General features: G+C 38.1%; 2 protein-coding genes across 3 annotated transcripts; one reads left to right on the top strand and one right to left on the bottom strand.

The window, feature by feature from the left end:
• Positions 1–247: 247 nt before the first annotated feature.
• Positions 248–14,492, bottom strand: LOC580977 (NACHT domain- and WD repeat-containing protein 1). Of its 2 annotated transcripts, XM_030974276.1 has the most exons (13): positions 14,293–14,491; positions 13,231–13,369; positions 11,657–11,859; positions 9,925–10,285; positions 9,491–9,638; positions 8,628–8,945; positions 8,003–8,240; positions 5,466–7,659; positions 4,926–5,188; positions 4,327–4,720; positions 3,722–3,895; positions 3,074–3,296; positions 248–2,671 (listed from the first exon to the last, which is right to left on the bottom strand). In XM_030974276.1, the coding sequence occupies exons 2-13, from the start codon at positions 13,358–13,360 to the stop codon at positions 2,371–2,373; spliced, it is 4,947 nt and encodes a 1,648-aa protein (XP_030830136.1). In that variant the 5' UTR covers positions 13,361–13,369; positions 14,293–14,491; the 3' UTR covers positions 248–2,370. The 2 variants fall into 2 exon arrangements, with proteins under 2 accessions (XP_030830136.1, XP_030830137.1); XM_030974277.1 differs by lacking the exon at positions 3,722–3,895 and having other exon boundaries at positions 14,293–14,492.
• A 3,379-nt stretch (positions 14,493–17,871) lies between these two features.
• Positions 17,872–19,768, top strand: LOC105436702 (histamine H3 receptor-like). The gene is made up of 2 exons (XM_030973938.1): positions 17,872–18,699; positions 19,745–19,768. Exons 1-2 carry the CDS (start codon positions 17,872–17,874, stop codon positions 19,766–19,768), a joined length of 852 nt encoding a protein of 283 aa, XP_030829798.1.
• Positions 19,769–22,258: the final 2,490 nt, after the last annotated feature.

The raw sequence follows: 22,258 nt of genomic DNA, 5'->3' as shown, positions 1-22,258 counted from the left end.
AATATGACTCATTTCACATTGAACTTTGATAACAGTCTAACGTTACTCATGATTGTTAAGGTGTTCACAGTTCACTGAATAGGATTATGATATGCATGAGTACTTAATAGTTAAGGCTCGTTACGCTGGGGTAAAATCACTGTGATGTGTTTTTTGTGTACTAAATAAATGGTACATGGGGATGGAAAGAAGTAGCTGTGTGTAAGAACCCCTGTAGTAAACTGCAGCGGTTTAAAATGATGAATAACCAATATATATACATAATACATTTATAAAGCGCAGTAACTATGCAATGTATTATACTGCGCTGTAAGAGGTCCTGATGTGCCTTTAATAATCTACAATATAAAGTTAAATGAAAAGATGTGCATTTAGCTTTGATTTAAAAGTACTTAACGATGGTGATTTTCTATTTTCTAACAGTAAGTTATTCCACAGTTTTTGGCCTATGCAAGCAAATAATGACTTTTACTATGGTATATTATGAACAGGGATGAAGAGATTGAACATAAATACAATATTTTAGAATAATAATACTAATATAATACAATAATGATAATATAGTGGAAACGTAAAAAAAAAAATGACCTCTGAAATAGCTAAATAAATGTACCTGATATAACAAGGTTGTACCTGATATAACATGGACCCAATGTTCATTTTACAATCAGTGTATGTTGAAATACATGTAGCTTTATGGAAAATTGCACAAAAGACATAGTTTGACATTGACACATTGGTAATCCAATGATCATACATGATGAACTTTACTACATACATTGTATTGGATATTATGATATGAAACAACAGTGTATCAAACATTCATTCTCTACCTTGCTTTTGATACCCCTACCCTGCCTTTGATACCTCTATCTTGCTTTGAATAGTTCTTTTTTTCTTATTATATTTATGTAGTTGCTTTCGTATAATTCGAATTTAGTTCAGTCAGATATATTCTAGGCAGTTCTGTTTATTAACTTCATCATATATTTTCTTCAGTGTAATAGTATAGATAGAAATATACACTAGAATGCCTGTTTCTTGTAGATATTAGTCATACAAATGAAATAGTTGCCTAATTTTCTGTACATGAAGCGTAATTACATCATATCAAAATACATGTATACCAAAGTCTACATGTTCCAATGATGCAGTACAAAGTTTAAATTGGCAGCTATAATGAGAAGTATTATTTTGAATGAATAATAGAAATCAAATCAAGTCGTGTAGATATGTACAGCTCATGGAATGAGTTTAATGACAGATGACGTATTCCTACAGCATTGATAGTGCTAGTTTTGCAATTGAGATTTATAGTGATCCTTATACACAGTAATTTATTAGATCTGCACATCATGTTCACCTGTATGTGATATTCTGCGTGACTTTGTAGGTACATCTTTTTCTGTGACGAAGGTCGTAGAGAGTTTATAGATCAGCATGCATGTTTGAAGTATTGTAAATATGATATATCAAGACAGATAGATAAAAAAACTGATTATTAATATATTCATCTTACGTTTTGTACTATGAATTGTTGTTAGAATAGCTTTTATCACAAATAGCAAAGCAATGACGAGAACATAATTATTTGTTGAATGTACATGATAATATGTAAGAAACCAAATACATCATGGTATTTTGTTTAATAAATCAAATTTGAATACATAGATTTGATATATGTTGTTTGTTGTGTAAGTCTCTATATACATGTATTGGATTTGAACATATGTTAATACAATTATATATAAGATAATAGCTAAGCTAGATATATACTGTGATGATATAGATCACTTGTATGTGTCATATAATGACAACCATTGTGATTTTAGTTTCAGTTTTAAAGGACACAAAGTTCAAGCAGCAATTTCCTGTTTTCAAAATTTCCTTTTCAGTAGTTACAGTAACTTTAATGTATCTGCGGTCTAAACTGAATATGTAGACTATGCAAAAGTATTATGAAAGTAAAATTGTGAAATATATATACTGTGATGATAAAGATCACTTGTATATGTCGTAATGACAACTATTGTGATTGTATCTTCAGATTTAAAGGATAAAAAGTTCAAGCAACAAATTCCCGATTTAAATTTTCCCTTTCAGAAGTTGCAGAAAGTTTAATGAATCTGTGGTCTTAACTGAACAAGTATAATTGCTGTCAGGTAAATAGAGTAAAAAATATGTTGAAATATATGTAATTCCTGTGATTGAAAGATATGGCTATGTAACCAAGAAATTGCTGTGTAAAATGCAGAATATATCGATCGCAGTTAATTATTTTAAACAGGCATTGTAGGCTGTAAATAAAATGAATGGGCACGCAATAAACTTGCATTTGAAGTAATCATCATCCGCCTATTAATATATTCTCTACGATTCATGGTGATAATGAGATCCGTCCTTTACTTCAGACCTGTCTGCTTTTGAAAGAAACAGCTCAAGGAGGAGGATAGTGCCGGTCTTATTCTCTCCAGCAATACGGTAGCGATCTTCACTCACGTAAACCATATCGATGTGTTTGACCTGTGATTTGCAGTCAAAAGACGCCATCAACTGTCGGGACGGAAGATGCCAAGCCTTGATGGTGCAGTCACGTGATGCTGTCACCAGGTAACGGTCGTCTGCTGCTAGACACATATCCATGATAGCGTGTGTATGCCCATTTAAGAAACTACAGAGATCGATAGTGAAATAATGATAACAATCTGCCATTAATGAAAGAACTACAAGCAATTCAATTGATTAATATGAAATGAAAGTGGAACCATTAATAGTTATGATTAGGCGTATATATATATATATATATAAGTGGCTATATTCAGCTTTCATTTTGTACACGGAATAACAAAACCAATGATTAATGATCATAGCGATTTTCCCTGTGTAATAAAATACGACCCTATTGTTTTTAAAGATGAATGCAAGTACATGGTTTATTAAATCTTACATCAAGGAAGAAGTAGTAGACAAAGATAAAGAAAAGGATTACTTAATAAGAAGGAGGTGAAGCTGAAGAAGAAAAAGAAGAAGAAGAAGAAGAATGTAAAGGTGAAAAAGAAAGAAGATAACTTACTGGTCTTCCGCTTCATCTCCCAAGACGTTCCATACATGGAGTTGTTTATTTCCTGAATGCGAACCGGTGATAACTCTCCTACCATCATGCATAAAGACAGCACACACGACCTCTAATGTATGGATGGTCAGTCGTTTGACCACTTGACCAAAAGTCCCATTAGATAGGTCCAGTGACCAGAGAAGAGCTATCTTGTCATTTCCTCCAGTAACTGCGTATTTCCCTGCGAGATTGAGAAGCAATGATCAAATCCTTATTTATATACGGCTTGTTCTGATATCATCAAATGTAATTAATATATATGTAAAATCTAAACAGTATATCTTATAACACACCCCTTACAATGCATAAGCAATCTTCAGGCAAGAAGACTACCATGTAGTATTTGAAATGAGAAGTGTATTTGTAAGGGCAAATGTCATAATCGGGTGCAGTATCAGCATTCTTTAAAAGAGATACATTTTCCTGGTTTAAAAAAAATGTAATTGTAGATGTCCCCCAAACTTTGAAGAAATAGATCGTCACAATCACGAAAAATATATAACTTTCAGGAAAAAATTTTTTTTTCGAAAAATGTGTTCATAGATAACCCCCCCCCCCCAAAAAAAAAAACAACAACAAAACAAACAAACAGAAAAACCCTCCTACCATCATCTGAAACAGTAAGACATCGAATTGATGTCCGGTGCTCTTTGGCTGATAGCAGACATTCTCCTGTCCCGTATTTCCATACATTTAGCATGCCCTTGCTGTCTGCTGACAAGATGAGAGTGTCTGCCTGCTGCTTTGCCACTTTCACAACCTCTACAGAACCTTTATGCCCTAAAACAGGAGACGAAACATAAACATTTATCGCATTAAGAAATTAAGATATTTAACGTTTTGCAATAAACTGCAACAGGAAATTACAGTTATTGTAAAACGTGGAAATCAGTTAAGCATCTTCTGTTGCGATAATTCCTATTGATCCGGGTTTATTCAAATAGAATATTGAAAGTTGTAATTTGATTTCCTAACTCGATTCTAAATATGTTTTATTCACTTAAACATAATTAAAGAAAAACTAAAGCGATTTGTTCGCATTAAGCTTGTTCAATTATTCAGTAGTGAAACGAATTTCATTGAAAAGTAGAAATAGAGGTCACTTCCATGGGGTTTACCGGTTTGAACATTCACCTCCTTCGATCTTGATTTTGAACAGTTAAAAGCAGAACAAAGAAAAGTCTCTCAAAATTATATTGTAAGATAGTTACCTTCCGAAGTTATCCGACATGACCTGGTTGCCAGGGACCAAACTTTTACCGTCATATCAAGTGACCCAGTGACGATTTCGTTATCATGCCCTTCGCTAATGGAAAGGACGTCCTTCTTATGACCTTCAAGGTCGAATGCACTATTCCCGTCATCTGATTGGGCAATATCCCATACACGGACCACGCCTTCATCTACCATTCCTCCAAACAACTTCTTGCCATCGCTGCTTACCAGGAGAGTGTATGCGAACCCGGTCTCTCTTCGTATCACTTGGCCGTCATGGAACCTTGAGAACTTGACAGTTGCCTCTTTGCCGCTGGTAATGACGGTTGATTCGTCTGGTCCAAAGACAAGACCAAATGCATGCTCTTTGTGCCTCTCTCTTTTTATCACCTACGATTAGGCAAAGACAAGCAAGAGAGCAAATTATTAAAAGACGGTAGCTTAATCCACAAATGAAAACATTAACCTCTATATGTTCATTTTTTGGTACGGTTGTCTATCTAAAGACAGATAATGAAACTTGTTACAAAATGTCTTAGATTTGTATATAAGTGTATGACTTATCACTAATTGTGGCAATCGAAGCCGGACTCACCGTTTTTCGTTTGTAGTCCCACACTTTAGCGCTCTTATCATTAGATGCAGAGTAGATTTTCTGACTTTTTGATCCTGTTACATCTGAAATCCATGATGAATGTCCTTCTAGAGAGGTGATGAGAGAATGTCCAGTATCATCAGGGTTCAGACTCCACACATTCAGGCAATCATCCTTGGATCCAGTTACCAGAATCTCTTGTGAGTCAGCCTCACCTGGGTTAGCCGCGCCATACCACAAAGACGTGATCATTCCGACATGACCTACGAAATAAAGAGGAAACAACTCCGTCCTAGTGAGAATTCTAAAGACATTTTGAATAGTTACTAATCGATATAAGAGCTTACAAATTATTTTATTGTAACCTTATATTGATAACGACGAACTGTCTACTGCAAAACTCAGGAAATTTTGAAACTTTATTCATGCTTATTTTTTTTTTGCAGGGATTATAATCAAAGTTTCTGAGATGGAATGGACTAGTTTTTTAGTGAATATTATTAGTTCAAAAAACAAGATGACCACTAGGTTATCACTAACCTTTGAAAGTCAATATTGCCGTTCCCGTCACCATATCCCAGACGTAAACGATGGATTCTCCAGAGCCAGAAACAAGGCGGTTATCTGACAAAACCAAAAAGCAGGAAATAGCTTTCTTATGTCCTTTGAGTGTTCTGCCGGAATCTTGTTCTTCATGCGGATACTTTGATAACTTGATGGTTCCGTCGTTACCGCCTGTGATGATGGTCTTGATTGATGTTGCTTGAGTAGCTTCCCTGATATCACCAGCCCTGTGAACTTCAAAACTGTCGATGCATTCCTTGGTCTCGATAGACCATCTTCTGATACGTCCATCCTGACAGACTGACAGAATTTCGGAATTGCCTTCGAAAAAAGTAAAATGCACACCTGATGGATGATTCAGGCTCGTCAAGAGTTGCCCACTCTTTAAACCCCACAGGTACACATTCGTGCCTTTCTCTGCGCCAGATATGGCAAGACACCCATCATCTCGAATCCGAAATGAGGTGATGGCATGGTTCTTTCCGGTTTCCAGCTTGCAAACCAGTTCCCCACTACATAGTTCGAACATACCGAGAACCTGACAACCGAAGACAACGTGTTTCTCGTCAGGGCTTAGGGCAAGTGTCAATTGTCCAGATGCTTTCTTTTCAGCCTTTATCTCAAGGGTGTGAATGAGTTCTATCTTTGTTTCATCCCACACATTTGCCATCGGTTGTCCGTCATCGCCTTTGCATATAGTCACAAGGACGTCTGCAGAACCAGCGAAGGCAATGGCCTCTACTCTAGTCGGGTGACCTGCAAGGGATGCTTTCAACTGTCCTCCAGGAGGGATGAGGCATGCTCCTCTGGGAACTATTAGAGGTAGAGCAGTTGTTTGTTGCCAGGTCTTGGCTTCCGTAAGAAGTCTTCCAACATTCAGATACACATCGACAAAGTCAGACAAACGACCAATCAGCTGCCCTGCCAATGAAAATGGATCTTCCTTGATATTGCTACCTGATAGATAGAGTGCATCTATCAGCAGAGCACTCTCTTCATCATACTTCATGAAGTCATCGATGAGCTCTATGAAATTTAGAGCTCTCAGCTTGGTCAGAATCCATTCAAAGTTGAACATTACATACTTGACCAAACCATAAGGAAGGCCATTTATGGTTTTACATTTCATGAGGTGGTATGGAAGTTCTTGCAACTTTCGCAAATTGAACACGTCTTCTCCGAACATTAGAGGCTGTGCGGCTGCTTGACGATCTGCCTTTGGAAAGTCCTTTTTGCGACCGTGGAGTCTGATTGGTTTGATTGCACCATTACTATACTCTCCCCTAAACATATCTGCAAGTACCTGGTGCCTAGCCTCTGTGATATCGGAGTCACCGAGGTACCTCTTCCGAGCGGTCTCAATGAATTGTCGGTGATACCAAGCAATCACAGTCTTTCCACCCGCTTGACGTTCAGTAATGAATTCGTCGATGTCCAGACGTAATCGCTTCCAGAGAGATGGAGGAATTCGAACAACGCCTTCATCAGGAGGATCCCAGTACTGGTAGACATCATTGAGAACCTGGTCATCGCAGGACAGGACATCCTCAATCTCTGCTTCTGTCAAACCGCTCTTTCCCGCAGTTAGATAACCAAGAGCGTGGGCTACAAATAGTCTACCATGGCGATCCTCTAGATCCTGGAACAAGGACAAGATAGCTTCAACAACACTACCAGGAAGCTTTATCTCGTCCATCTTCTTGAAAGATGACCAAGTCACAAATTCCTCGAACAGCAGTTTCAGGAACAGAGGCTGAGGACATTTTGTGAAGGCTTCTGTCACAATATTGACCTGTTCACTGGTGAGTGTTCTTCCTCTGCTCTTCAGCAAACTCTTCATGATCGCAAGGCCGTTATCTTGTGCCACAGCATCCATAGGAATGTAACATCTCGTATCCTTCAAGGTCACTTTGATATTATCTAGGCATTGATGCTCTTCTTCGAGCATGGATGCGACAATATAGGTGTTTTCATGGAGGACTTTAGGCAACCAATTCATCATATGAGCGTTGTGAGTGGACGCCAACTGGTCAATGCTATCCAGGAGTAGTAGAAGAGGCTTCTCTTTCGATGGGAGGTTCTTGATCAAGGTGTTGAATGTCTGAACCGTTTCCGAAAAATCCTCCAAGTGCTCATCTGCAGGTTGTTTTACACCATAGGCAAAGCAGACCTATACGAGATTCAAAAAAATATAAGACCCTTAAGGCATATCAAGAATATAATCAAACGGGGGGGGGGGGGGGGTGACGCCGGCTCTATCCTTTGTCAGGTACGCAATGATTTGAAATTATCATCACGTGTCATAAAGGGTTTGAGATCGAGGAAGTAGATTAAATTGTTTGTGAGGTGATTAATGCACATCACTTTTAAAGACCCTTATTAGGGTATCTTTAAGTTAATTAAATAATAAGTATTTTCACTTGGTTGAATGACTCCCATTTTTCATTTTCCTTTAACAAACCGAAACACGACCAAGCTTTTTAGGTATCAAATTCACAATTATAAGTAAATACCTGTCTACATATGCTTTGAAGGGTCACGTGTATTGAGGAGGTCTGTGCAGATGTTCCAAGAAAGCGTAGAACCGTTACACAATCCCTTCCAATCAATTCCTTGCTGTGTTTGCCCACCATGGCCATGACAGAGGTCTTTCCTGATCCAGAGACACCGTGGATAACTAGTGGCCTTCCGAGGTTTGCTGTGAGGCGTGCCTGGATTGACCCTATCAACGCCTCTCGTCCTTGAAATGTGCTGCATTATGAAAGAGGAAGGGTTATAAACATAATTATGTCACTATTAAAGCCCCACTGTACTACTTGTACCTACTTGCTCCCTCTATGTAGAAAACAATGCCTAATCGGTGTCCATTGGTCCCCCATGATCCTCTTTTTCTTATATTAATTGAGAGCTGAGTTGATGAGATAGCCTCCTGTCAGTGACCTCTCTGGGTGGTCTAGTCCCTCCTAGCCAAACTAGTACAGATGGCCTTTGAAAACATTTGGAAACACCTCTCGGGTTCAAAACAAAAAGATTTTCTCAGGAAAATATGTAGTATGCACGTTTACTAGATATTGTTTTTTTTTATCACATTTTCTTCTGGAACGACTTGACTATGTGTTTGACGAATGAAACAATCACCTGCATTTGGCTTTACAGAAGGACGCATGGTGTAGGAGCTCTTTGTACATGTTAGTCCTCAGCGGATCTTTTGCAGCAGTTGTGCGACCTTGAAGGTTCTTATCGATCATACCCTTCATCCTGCTTTCAAAGACCTCGCAGATCTCGTTCAGATACTCGGCGTGTTCCTTGCAACCTAACGGATCGAGGCCTTTCTCGGTCCAAGGTATACTGTACTTCTTGATTGAATCTGATGGGACAACTCTGGTGATGTATTCTGTCTTCAGTGTGGACAGCTTGTCTTGAGGAAGCCTCATGAATTGAACATCACTGCCATCCCTTATAACGAAAGAAAAAATCTTAATGAACTTCATCATGTGCAAGATGTTCTCAGTTCTGGAGAAATTGGCAAAAGGGATAAAGGGTTGCAACTGGTTACAAAGAACTGTCCCGAATGTAAAGCAGAAAGCTCATTTTAGGTGTTCACACTTGTACAAGCATTGCTTTTTAGTGGACCCTCTGTTTCCAACATGTATTTCTTACATTTGTTTTAAATGCTTATAATTGATTTGTAATGTTTTGTTGGAAACATGAATAAATTTGAATTTGTACTAAATTTGTCTTGGAGGTTACAGACTTTAGGCAGCTAAGTTAGCAAATGAGTCGGTTGATCAAAAGTAGAATTGAATATCGCAGCCTCCGATTTCCTAATAATTATCTCATTAATTAAGTACAAATGAGATTTAATTGGATTTCCCTGAATATACCTTTATTAAATCCTACATCTTTACAAGTAATCGTTTTGAATATATGTAAAGCAAAACTATTAAATAACCCCCTCTACCACAACTATTTTTTCACAAATTCAGATAAAACATACTTACTTTATTGTCTCAATGTCAGCATAGTCTGCGAGCACACCTCTGTTTTCTTTGGAAGGAACGAGATTTTGGAAATCTCGTACAAAGAAGAAACATGTATCTTGGAGATTGGTGTTTTCTTTCAGCGCATGTCGTATCTCTTCTTCCGTAACTGAATATAAGGAAAATGTATACATGTACGTATTTACAAACAGGAATGTCGGCAATCAAAATACAAGAAAATGAATGCCGTAACTTATTGCGCAAGATAAGAAGGCATTTTGGAGGGAAATCTATGGTGATACTGTTTTCCATGTGTTATAAAGGAGGGCATGCAGAAATAGAGTGGGGATTGGTTGTAAACAGAAACTTCATTTTGAAAGAAAGTCACAAGAAGTTAAATGTGTAAATTGTTATTATTGTGATCTTTAGAAGTATATGATAGAATTAAAAATTACCGGACATTACAAAGGAATTAATTTCCTCTTCACTGTACGCTTCCATCGCTGCTGGCGACTTGGCAAACTCATCAAAAACATTCCTCATCCTAGCATAGATCTTCCACCAGGTAGCCCTTGCCTCCTTCTCCCTCTCGGGTTCACTCTTGTTGTGGTAATCGGGTAGGATTGCGGTGATAGGTAGAAGTGCGTATACAGGAGGGACGGCGTTCGTGTCCTCGGCATACCATGTCTTGAGGAGATCGACGTCGTCTTGGTTGACCTTGTCGTCTTGTGATATGATGGCTAGGAGCTTCTGAAATGTCTGTGATTGAATGGTTGATTTCAACGGTCTGTAACCGTACTTATTGCCAAGAAAACCCTGTGCAAGTTGGAAATTAATGGAGGATTAAACATTTATGCATGTCTATATATCATAATCATGTATGATATGTGATTCCCTTGGGTCAGTTTAAATACGACAGTAGAACTTTAAATTAACCGGGGGATATGCTAATTTCAAGGTAAAATGTTAAGGAGAGGGCAACAGAAAAGGGGGAGGGGGCACTGAAACGCTAACCATTTAAAAACCTTTCAAATAGCCGACGGGAGAAGGAGAGGGGGTACCTCGTACGATCGATACTGGTTGTGGGTTAGTTTTGAACGTCGACTTCACACCCAGTCATAAGTAAATGAGAAAGGAATGGAAAAAAGATAAATTACTAAGTGGTTGATTTTTGTGACAGATATATAAACTTCGATCGTCTTTAAAATCCACACATTACAATAGCCTACACTCTAAAACATATTGGGCAAAACGTTGCCCAAGTTTTACCCAACATGAGGGCGATTATGTGTCCAACCAGCTGTTGGGTAAATTAAAGATTTTGCATAATTTACCCAGTGTTGGATAAAAAGAAAATACCCAACCTTTAACCAACAAAAATTTACCCAATCAGAAATTCACCTAATTCTCACCATAATGTGTAGCATGTTAGACACTAGTTGGGCAAATAAGTTGGATAAAATATTATATATAATATATATATATAATATATATAAAAGAACATTAGCTCCGCGGCGGGACCATAGAACCGCGGACCTTGTGATCCACAGTCCTGCGACATATCCACTCGACCACGACAACTCTAATATAAGAACAGAACCCTATTGTTGCATAATTGTTGTCCGACTTACGTTTGCCCCGTAACATCTATTTTGAACATTTAATTAGGTAACTATACATGTAGTAAATGGTTGGGAGAAAATAACCCAATTATCGGACAAAGTTACCCAAATTCGATTTACCCAGTAACATCTGCCCAACTTTTTTTGACAGTGTACATGACTGAATGATCCTAAAACAACAACACACAATACAACTTTAATTTGCCCAATAACATTACCCAATTATTTCATCGGTAACTATACATGGTTGGTAGAAAATAACCCAATTATTGGACAACATTTGCCCAACATCGATTTGTCAAGTAACACCTACCCAACCTATTTTTTTACCTTTCATTAGGTAACTTTATATAGTAAATGGTTGGGAGAAAATAACCCAATTATCGGACAAAGTTTGCCCAAATTCGATTTACCCAGTAACATCTGCCCAACTGTTTTTTTTACAGTGTACATGACTGAATGATCCTAAAACAACACACACATGTAGTGGACCCCTAATGCCCATTTCACTAAAATATTCATGAGTATGATTTAACATACTCTTTAGCTTCATTCCAACTCTTACCACAAAGTAAGGTCCCTGAGACATCCGTTTACATCTATCGATTTCATTGAGGCACAAGAATGACGTCAGATGATCAGCCGTAGCACTGTCTCTGACACCCCATCTCATGTCAACAACCTCAAATTCTAGCTGCCTTTGTTGGCAGTACCGTCGGAGCTCTGGAAACACCTCCTGCATCAACTTGTTTCTTTCCTCTTTCATGTCTGCAAGGTCAAAGGTTACCATGGTATGGTTAGTTTTATCAACATTTAAGGGCTATGAATAGACAGAGTCATCTAATTTGGAATGCTTTAAAAGCAGTCGTATGTATTCAGGAGGTGTTCATTACCTAGCACTTTGCAAAATTCAACGTCTATTTCTTCATTCAAACACCTTTATAAACAATTAATTTTCATTAATGTACTACATAACCAGTGACATCAAGGATATATACAGTGCGTCCCAGAAGAAAACGAAATCGATAATTACCGATGTTTTATCATTTTTTAATCACATTAATAAGTAAAAACATGACACATATTGTAAAGCGTAAATACTCCTCTTTCATTTGATGCAACTCATATAATGCACGCAAGAGTGATTAAAACAGTTTGAAGAAAGGGTACCAAAACAAAATGTCATTTGGCGAACGGTGTCTGAATTTCAAAGAGAACGTTCATTATCTGCCCTTTCATTTAACATCTCAATCAGTAAAAATGAGCCAGGAATGACAAAATTCTATTTGTTTAAAGTTAATCACAGTTCCTTGCATTTAGTGATACGTCTATGGTGATACAGTGTGTTTTCCTAACACGAAAGGTTTGATACATGTTGGTTTGCGCTTGGCGTACGTGATTTTCATATTATACCACATGCATTCATGCAGACTCTCCACAGCCCTTTTATATAGACTTCCCATAGACAGGTATGTCTTTGTACCAGCAAATCATTATTGCTCGTACGTCGACTTTGTCCCATTTATGGACTTTGTTCTCTGAATGGATTTGCAAATAATTTTATGTAAACCAACATTGCAGCCAAAGTACAAGCAATGTACATATGAAAATTATTAAGTAAAAACGTTGCTCTTCACATTTAAGCACTCAAAACACTTGATAAACACTTGAAAGGAAATTAGAGATACGTAGAGATATATACCGGTAAAGAGGGGTCGATCGCGTGGGGAAAAGAGAGGGGGATCGAGAAGGAGAGAGAGAGAGAGAGAGGGGGGGGGGGGGTAAGGGATAGGGGAAGAGAGAGATAGATAGAGAGAGAGAGAGAGAGAGAGAGAGAGAGAGAGGGGGGATCAAAGGAGTAATAAAAAGAATACGTGACACAGGAAAATCAATATTTTTAGGGGCCCAAGAAATGTAAAACTGCACGGTATCGAGTAGAAGAACGTTAGCGTAAATCAAGTATAGCATCACGAAGAAAATTATCCCGAATCCCTTCATTGTCTTCCTCTTTCTCTCTCTACCTCTCTCCTCTAAAAAGGCGAAGACCTAACGTAGTCAGTCAAATGCTGACCCCCTTTTTGCGGATATAAGAAATGGGCGAACGTCTAAAGTGATACTAAATACTAAAGTTGCATGTACCTGTGAATGTCGAGCTCAGGAAGATTCTCACTGTGTTAGACTCTTGATCCGGAAGGTTTTCTGTGTCACCCTTCACCAGGGATTCGAACGCCGACCCCGCCGGCAGGGCGTGTATAGCCTCATCCGTCATTGTCCTTAACTGGTTTTAGACATTTTATATATGGGAAAGGAGAACAGATATATGGCGAGAGACATCAGAGAGAGTCAGAGAGAGAGAGGGGGGGGGGGGAGGGAGGGAGAGAGAAAGGGAGAGAGAGAGGGAGATAGAAAAAGGAAAGAGAGAGATAGAGAATGAGAGAGAATGAGAGGGAGTGATCGAGAGAGAGAAATAAAGAAAGAGGGGGGGGGGGGGGCGGGTACTTTGACTTATATACACAAAGATAATTCTCTTTTTATAACGCTAATATAATATGATAGATCTACATTATAGTTATACGGCTGATGAATAATTGTAACACGTACCGACTTTTTGAATTTTTTGTCCGTGTTAGAATAATATACCTCCAAAATGCTGCGTCAATGTAAGCAAAAGCATAGTTACTGTGTGATTGGGGGTATGTTCTTTCCTCTAGTGTAAGGTTGTGCTGAGGCATTATAATGCTTAACTTCAATTGATGGAGAAGAAATTAGAATGATCAGATAGGCACTTATACAACTAAGTCTTGCAACTAACCCTTATAAGAAGCTACATTATTGTTATTGGCAACTTTAAACGGGTTCTCTAGTAATGATCGAAGCTATTGGTGTAGGCTTTAACTTCAAGAAATAATGTTAAACGTACCTTTACATTTTCGTCGACATTAACAATTATTCATTATGAGGGGGGGGGGGGGGAGCAATTACAACTTGCCCATTCTTTTGACCACGGTGACGTTGAACTTGACAACGAAATAACAAAATTACTCAGCTGGTTCAATCATTGCCAGTACACTAATTAAGTTAGTAGATTGAAATATTGCTCGATCGCTAAGCGTTGTGGTTAAAATCCAATAGCAATCAAATCAACTCTGTAAAAATAAACAACTTTGAACCGTCGAGCCGGTCAAGTTCAATAAAACTTACCCTTGTTCTCTGTAGAGCTACATAAAGCACCAGTTCGTTCCCGTAGTCGAATCACGAATGCCTATACCGACGTTCAGTTGATGTATGATTGCGACATAGCGCAGACATAATTGTCACCCAATTGGCATTTAGTTCGCCGGATGTACAGGGTTAGGTGAAAAATAAAAGGAAACGATTGCTAAATCTTCCGTATTAACCTATGTACTCTCGAAGCTCCAACACGGGAATGAGGAAGGGGTGGGGGATAAGGGAGGCACGTAGGTCTGTGGTGAGGCTGAGGATTGGGGGGGGGGGGGGGGGGACTTACTTTCAACTGAAATGAAATTTAAGTTGACATGATTACTCGTTAGGCTTATTTAGGTGTATAAGGCCTAGTGGTAATGGAAATGACATAAAAGGTTAGACCGGAAGACAGAGTAATTATGACTAATAGTAAAACAAGCGTCGAATGCATGCCCAATTCAGGCGACTTCGTGAACAGATGAGACAAATAAAGATAATGAGAGAGGGCGAGGAGAAAATGAGAACTAGGAATATAGGGGAGAGGGCAAATTAGGGGCTGGGGAGGGGTTATAATCAGTCAAAGTTAGAGAAACATGTACGTATGGTTCTCAGGCCATTTATCTTCCACTATATATCACACCTCAACCAATGCAAATGTGTCGGACTTGATGTTACCTTTGCCTTTTCTCTTATTTAGTGTAAATATCGAATATTGACTTTCCACGAGTTTACAGTTCAACATAATTATATTCACACAACAACACGGAGAAATTACACTTTTTTGTTTTATATGTTTTAATATGATAATCAGTTTTCTGAAATGAGTCATTTCCTTTCCCAAAGACTCGTATCAGTTTAATCTAATCATCACTCATTTCTATCAGCATCACGTACATGGTCACAGGAAGCCACAATTAAAGTTGTCATTAGTGTTGAGCTAACAATCTCGTGGCTACTGTATGCCTTGCATCATGGATACTTGTATGTGATATGTTTATGCATATGGAGTAGGGTGTGTGGGTGAATTAAAGTGTGTGCGCGATAGAAAAGGGGGCGTGCGCGTATGCGTGTGTGTGTGTGATTGTGGATTAACTGCGGAAAGTGCTTCTACGATTACATTACAAGCAATCAAATCTAAAGTAAGACATATATGTGTAAACAAAGCTATATGAGAAATAAAAAGGACCTGAGTAGGCCTACTGCTGCGTTATGATAGTGAATCAGTTGCTCAGACGTGGGTATATAGATGGCAACACACATACGTACGCACAGGAGCGTAATACCCATTGGCTTAGTGTTATACAGGTAGTGATCGCCAAGTTGCCTACTTTACGTACGACTATTCTGTATATCCACGCATGCACATCTTTAAGATCATTTTTTCCGTTCTATAACGGCATCTGTAAAAGACAAATTTGAAATGTACAGTTTTGCGCGGAAAATAAGCACTGAATATATTATTAAAAATCAATATATACAATTTATTAATTGATTTGTTTAAATTCATTCAATTTATGAATTCATGTAGTTTTATTTTTGCAGATAGTTATATTCTTTTTGAAATGTTCAGAATTCTACATGCACTATTGAGGCTCTTATGATATATTTTGAAACAGATCTTGACGGTTTGTATTCTTATGTCATGTAGCGTAAAGGGAATATCGATTGCATCGTGTAGGGTAATTTGATTAAAGTCTAAAAGTAGGTTTGTACTCGGCGGATTATGAATGCAGTCACTTAGCTAAAACAATAATATTTACGAGCGGCTTGTGTTCGTGTATCCCTGTACTACTTAGATTAGCTATAAACACATGTGCGTTTTTTTTAATAAGTGATCTCCTGCAATCGTCCTGATATTTTGTTTAATATATAAATCATTAATGCTCTTATCTAGATCACCGAAACAAACAAATTGTAGGTATAGAACAAAACGATGAAAGAATGCTTGTAGCCAGTTCAAACTTTATGAAAAGAATCTATCCGCTTTACGTCTCTTTTTTGTGTCTAAATCAAGCATGAAATTTTAATGCTGTCACTGACGTGAAGTATAAAAGGACATCATTCTCTTGAGGTTCGGTTCTATAGGAGGCAATAAAGCAATATCGTCTCTGCCCTATTTTTCTTATTCGGAATATAAGCACTCATATTATTCCTAATCTTAACTTTTTCTCATATTTGCCAGTTATTCTTTTTTTATTAGTATATGATAAGACTATCTTTGTTAGGGTTAGGGTTAGGTCTAGTGCGTTATTGTTCCAATTATCGATCGAATTATTGACCGCTGCGCCGGTCCTCCCGTAGAGTATAAAACACGCGTGCTTACATTAGCTTTTATCACCTGACGAAGTGTTGCAGCAGCGCACGAAATGTCGTGATCATTAGATTCCTTATTGACCACATTGCGAGACAAACGAATATCACTAGCGATATTATTTTCGATACTATCTTTGTTGTTTTAGATTAAAGAAGTTCGCCGCTTTGAATTTATATACTCATAATTTTTTCTCCGCTCGCTCTCTTTTAAATCAACATGTTTCATAGAAAACGAAAGCTCCTGAGTAAACAGAAGTGTCATAGGCTTTATATAATTATATATAATCACTATCTGAAAAAATACAATTGAAACCGGTCATAGTGAAGAAGATAACTCACGAGGATTTTAATTTGTAATTGTTCTAATTATAACTTGTTTATTGCCGTGACGGAGGATTATCAACATGAAATTATTTGTTTTATATATATAGGCCTACATTAAGTTGATATTTTATTAACCACAAATTATGTTTGGTAGAAACGACAATTTGTAAAACATCGCTCTTAAACTCTGATACGATGTAGTAATGAGCCAAGAGAGAAAAAAAGTGCTTGAAACCAATTTCACTCTCCCCTAAGCCAAACCCTGAATATTCCACTGCCTTCTAGTTGCAGCTTTCTAAACACAAGTATTTGTGTATTTTTATATATTTAATCGGAATTAATATCTTTCATATTGCAGTTCAATAAATATATATATTAGTCGTGGATATCTGTAACGATCGAGGCCTATCGAGGTTTGTATATATAACCCTGGCTCATACCAATTAGAAAAATTGCAATTGGACAGCTACGCCCTTGTTTTGATAACGGATGAAGCAGGAGCATCTCTTATAGCATTAATCTGACCCGCCATTAGTTTATCAGAGCTAATATGGCGACGACACACTGACAAGACATCTCAGTAACTACTTCATAGCATCCAACGTATGTTCGCAACCATTTATAGGGCCTGCAACCAGCGGCTTCTCGTGTAAAAGTAGTTTTGGATGTATCTTTGTCGTAGTTGTTTAGCAGTTGGCTCGTTCAATGTTTTAAGAATACAACTGAAAATAACGATTATCAAACATTTTCTTGAAAATATTTATTTCGAATCTTCTTTTCGTTATTTTAACAGCGATGGAAAGCCAAATGAACAATTACTCAACTGACAGCAATAATTTATACGCGTACAGTCATGAAAACTCCAACTCAACTGCTTGGCTTGTGATAGTTCCATTGGTTGTTTCGATCATAGCAGCTGTTACGATCGTGGGTAATATCATGGTGATTGTTGCTTATATTCGAAGTCATCCGATCAGAGCCAGCGTTGCTAATATCTTCATTCTGAACCTGGGCATCACTGATTTCATTGTAGGAGCCTTCATGTGGCCCGTCAATCTAACATGGCTCATCAAAGGTCACTGGGCATTTGGTGAGCTCCTCTGTAAGGTGTGGTTAATAGCCGATTACACAGTGAGTGTAGTGTCTGTTTTAACCATGGTACTCATCAGCTGGGATCGCTATTGTCTCTTAACCATGGGGGCACAGTATCATACTTATCAGACTAAGAAGCGACTGTCATTGATCGTCTCTTTCAAATGGACAGTTGTTTGTATGTGGTACACTCTCCTTGCGTTTGCTTGGAGTCCCATAACTGGTCAGTACAATGTGAATTATGCTAATAACTGTGAGATGGAATTTTCATACAGTCTTGGTGGAACAATTGTCGTGAATGTGCTAGAGTTCTTCATTCCGTTTACAACCCTGCTCATCCTGAATATGGCTGTGTATGCTAATATCAAACGGAGATCGAGAGGTATTGTCGGACCAAGTCCTTTGACCAACCAACTGACTCTATCCATCTCAAGAAACCACGAACAATCCGACCATCCGTCATGTCCGAGAAACGACGGTCACTCTGCAAGACAAGTTTTCAATGACCAAGATAGAGAGGGAATCTCATTTAATAATTCCGCCAATAATGCTCCTGAAGCCAGCGAAGCCCAGGCACATGGACGCCCAACCGGCAACAGAGTTATGGGCAGTTCGGAGACAAAGGAACGGACATTCGCAAGACATCGTAAAGCCGCTGTTGTCCTTGCAGTCCTTGTAGGAAGTTTCCTGATATGTTGGTTGCCTATCCAAGTAACAACTGTCATGTATGCCATATGTGGCGAGAAATGCGTGTCGACTCTTAGCTGGGAGGTTACAAATTCACTTGTGTGGTGTAACTCCTTGATTAATCCTTTCATATATGCTGCCACTAATGTGCACTTTCGCCGTAACTTTCGGCACTATCTGCTCCTTGATCGTTGGACATGTGAAGTGAAGCGCTGTACACGAGTTCCATGATAAGACTACTTTGTATAGTGTTACAACGTCATATTTCACCGGTAGTATGAAGAATTTGAAAATTTCTAAACTTCTCATGGTTACTGATCAGATAAAACAAAATATTTGCGGTAATACTTCACACATACATCAACTACGGCACTGTAAAGGAGTCTCTGTTCGTCACATTATAAATTGAATATCACTTGACCAGCAAAAGAGGCAAGCTGTCAATTAAATAGGTATTCAGGATTTAGAAACAATGAAATTGTTCATCCGTTTGCAACTCTCCGCAGTCACACCATGGACCTTGGTCGGCGCTATCAGCTAAATTTGCAGTGCAAAAGGTACCTTAAAAATTCTTGACTTTTTTTCAGTACCCCCAGAAAAGAAAAACTGCTCCAGGTTCCTTTGCCATTTCCAAAAGTGGTTCAGACAATAACCGGCTTGCGACAACCGGAGATGCGTGCTTGAAGACGACCAAGCGAGACAGATCGGTCTCACGAACCTAACTTTTCTGAGGGTTTCCCGAACCGACACATTTTATCACATGGGCTGTTGGTCCATGGGATATGTCCCGATTGTGAACCATGAAATAAACAATGAAAACATTTCACTTCAAAACTACTTTGCGCATCATAGGGCTTTTCAAGATAAGAGTTGAGCAGTTTATGGTACCCATTAATCCATACGTACAAGTCTCCCTGTGACCATTCGTTGTAGGATGTTGTGGTCAAGTTAATTAGCTCATTTATAACCCAAGTAATGATCCATAAGAAGGTGCTCAGAAAAATCGTTGTTTTCATTGTATCATCTCTCACAGTTTGATATCGAAGCAAACCTCTAGAACCCAAGCAAATATATTATAGGCTGTCTTGAATGTCTAAAAGCTTATTAATACTGTTATAATTATTATTATTATCATTATTGATATTCCTATTATCATTATTTTTGATTATCATAATTAATTTTACATATTAGGCCAAATAACAAAGGTAATGAGTTTCTCGACCGGACTTTTTAAAGAAAGGAGGAGGCAGCGCTTTATTATTTACTATTTTCAGTTCTTTTCTCAAGATGGCCGTCATGCTAAATATGACTGGCCAAGGTATATGTATTCACATATATTGTGCTATTTGAGCATACTGATGCGATGTATGACAAAACAAATGATTTCTATAATTTTAGTCCACTTGCTAAATAATTTGTTTCAAAATTCAGAAACAGTGAAAATGCAGTGTTCAGCTCAAATCAACTAACGAAGCTATTTATAAAAAATGTGTAATTTTTAATGTTGTTGTCGTTGGTGTTGTCGTTGTTGTTGCTTTTTTTTTCTTTTTCTGAATAGTAAATAGTATTAAAAAAAGAGGCGGCGGCCAAAAAAGGAGGCGGGCAGGGACTAGAAACTCGTAAAGTTTTGTTACTTGGCCTCATCATTATTTTTATTATTGTTATTAGTGTTCTTGTTGTTATACTTATAGGTAATATTATTATCAACGATAAAATACTCCGTATCTTATGTAATACAGTGATTTAGAAACGAAAATGTTTATCAATATATGTTTAAAATATTTTCAAAACATTTCCATCCATCATTTGATGCCAGTAAATTGTTATAACGGTGTATAAAAATGAATTTTTCTGTCTATTCTTGACTTTTTAATTTGTTTAAATCGTAATTAGTGAAGCTTAGTTACGAAAGATTAAAATGGAAGTCATATTTATATTTTTCTTTCGAAAAAGTGAACTCGTCTAATAATCTTTTCTGTTACTACTAAATTTGTGAGTCGAATGATCTCAATGTTCTCTATTTCATATATATATAGATTAACCTTTTGAGAGCTCAGCTGTATTATTATTTCAATCAATTATTAATTATTCAGTGGCGGATCCAGGGGGGGGGGCCGAAAAGGCCGTGGCCCCCCCTATTGGCGGCGCAAAAAAAAGGAAGGAAAAAAGAGGAAGAAAAGAAGAGAAAAAAGAAAGGAGAAGAGAAGGAAAAAAAAGGAGAAGAGAAAAGAAAAGAGAAGAGAAAAGAAAGAAGAGAAAAGTAACAGAGAGAGATTGAAAAAGGGAGAAAAAAAAGGGAGAACCCCCCCCCCCCCCACCTCCCTCCCACTCCGGGGTCGGAGGGACCGAATTTGTGTTCCCAAAATCTCCGATAAAGGGTTACTTTTCACGCAACAAAGTCCGGCCCGTAATACACAAAAAATCCGGCCCTTACTGACTTTACACACCGGAGATACAGGGGTGCTTTCAAAGAGAGGGAACATACAACTGGGGGGGGGGGGGGGGGCGGGAGAAAAGTCGGGTGAGAAAGAGGGAAAGACAAAGAAATGGCGCTAAGTGACAGTAATGACGAATAAGGGAAAAACTGTAATCGGGAGATTTGGGGTCATTCCAGATGGCTTGGGAAACGTTATTGAATAGAGGGGGCCGGGCCGGCCGCATAAAATCTCGAGCTGCGGATTCAAAGTTAAACGTTAAAAAGAGCCCCTGCGCTACAAAAGTCATCACTCTTCAGTGAGAAATTTGAAAAGTGCACAATATGTTGGATGTCTTTTAAATAGAAGCCATATACAGTAAATTTTTTAATTAACGGTAGTGCCGCTTCACAACTCTTATTTTGCCCTTCATTTGGATTGAGCTCATACCAACTCGCTTGTGCTTGTATGTGAATAGGGGGGACTCGTACCCCAGGAAATTTAGAAATATAGCTAGAAAGAAATATAGCGGAAAGAACGTACATATTGGGATTTTCTAGAATGCATAATTTCAGCATTCAACATTGCAAAATCTCGCTTGGTCGCTACGCCCCGGCCCTCGCCTGATAACACAAAACTATGATATGACGCTCCCGGCCTTGATTTATCCATAGTTGGTGTAATAGATTTGTTTTCTTTCTTTTCTTTTTACCTAATTATTGTGTGCTATCACAATCATGATTGTTTCATTTTCCCTTTAAAGCAGACGTGTAGCAAGGGTCGATAGGGGCAATTAGAAAACATAGGACGAAAAAGGAGCACACAAAGAAACCTTTTTGATAATTCTGACAAGTCGAGAATGGTACAACGAATCATATTCTTTCTCTAAAAATTTAATGAAATGTCAAAGCTTCCGCGCTTCACGCGAGAGGGGGTAAGCTGAATTCAAACAAGGATTAGGAGTCGAGGATGGTACAACGAATCCTCTTCTTTCTCTAATAATTTAATGAAACGTCAAAGCTTCCGCGCTTCGCGCGAGAGGGAGAAAACTGAATTCAAACAAGGATTAAGAGTCGAGAAAGGTACAACGAATCTTCTTCTTTCTCTAATAATTTAATGAAACGTCAAAGCTT

This window comes from Strongylocentrotus purpuratus, unplaced genomic scaffold, assembly GCF_000002235.5.
Source record: "Strongylocentrotus purpuratus isolate Spur 01 unplaced genomic scaffold, Spur_5.0 spur5_scaffold_7, whole genome shotgun sequence".
Taxonomy (NCBI): Eukaryota; Metazoa; Echinodermata; class Echinoidea; order Camarodonta; family Strongylocentrotidae; genus Strongylocentrotus; species Strongylocentrotus purpuratus.
The sequence above is the reverse complement of the archived record's forward strand: the minus strand, read 5'-3'. Positions and strand labels throughout refer to the sequence as shown.

Bases quoted from the DNA above. Each gene is read 5' to 3' on its own strand.
- LOC580977 (XM_030974276.1), bottom strand. From the start codon at position 13,360: ATGACGGATGAGGCTATACACGCCCTGCCGGCGGGGTCGGCGTTCGAA. The intron at 4,721-4,925 runs GTGAGTCCGGCT...GCCTAATCGTAG, and splicing joins GGGACTACAAACGAAAAACG to GTGATAAAAAGAGAGAGGCA. The intron at 2,672-3,073 runs GTAAGTTATCTT...CGATCTCTGTAG, and splicing joins GGAGATGAAGCGGAAGACCA to TTTCTTAAATGGGCATACAC.
- LOC105436702 (XM_030973938.1), top strand. From the start codon at position 17,872: ATGGTGATTGTTGCTTATATTCGAAGTCATCCGATCAGAGCCAGCGTT. The intron at 18,700-19,744 runs GTAGGAAGTTTC...CATCTCTCACAG, and splicing joins CTGTTGTCCTTGCAGTCCTT to TTTGATATCGAAGCAAACCT.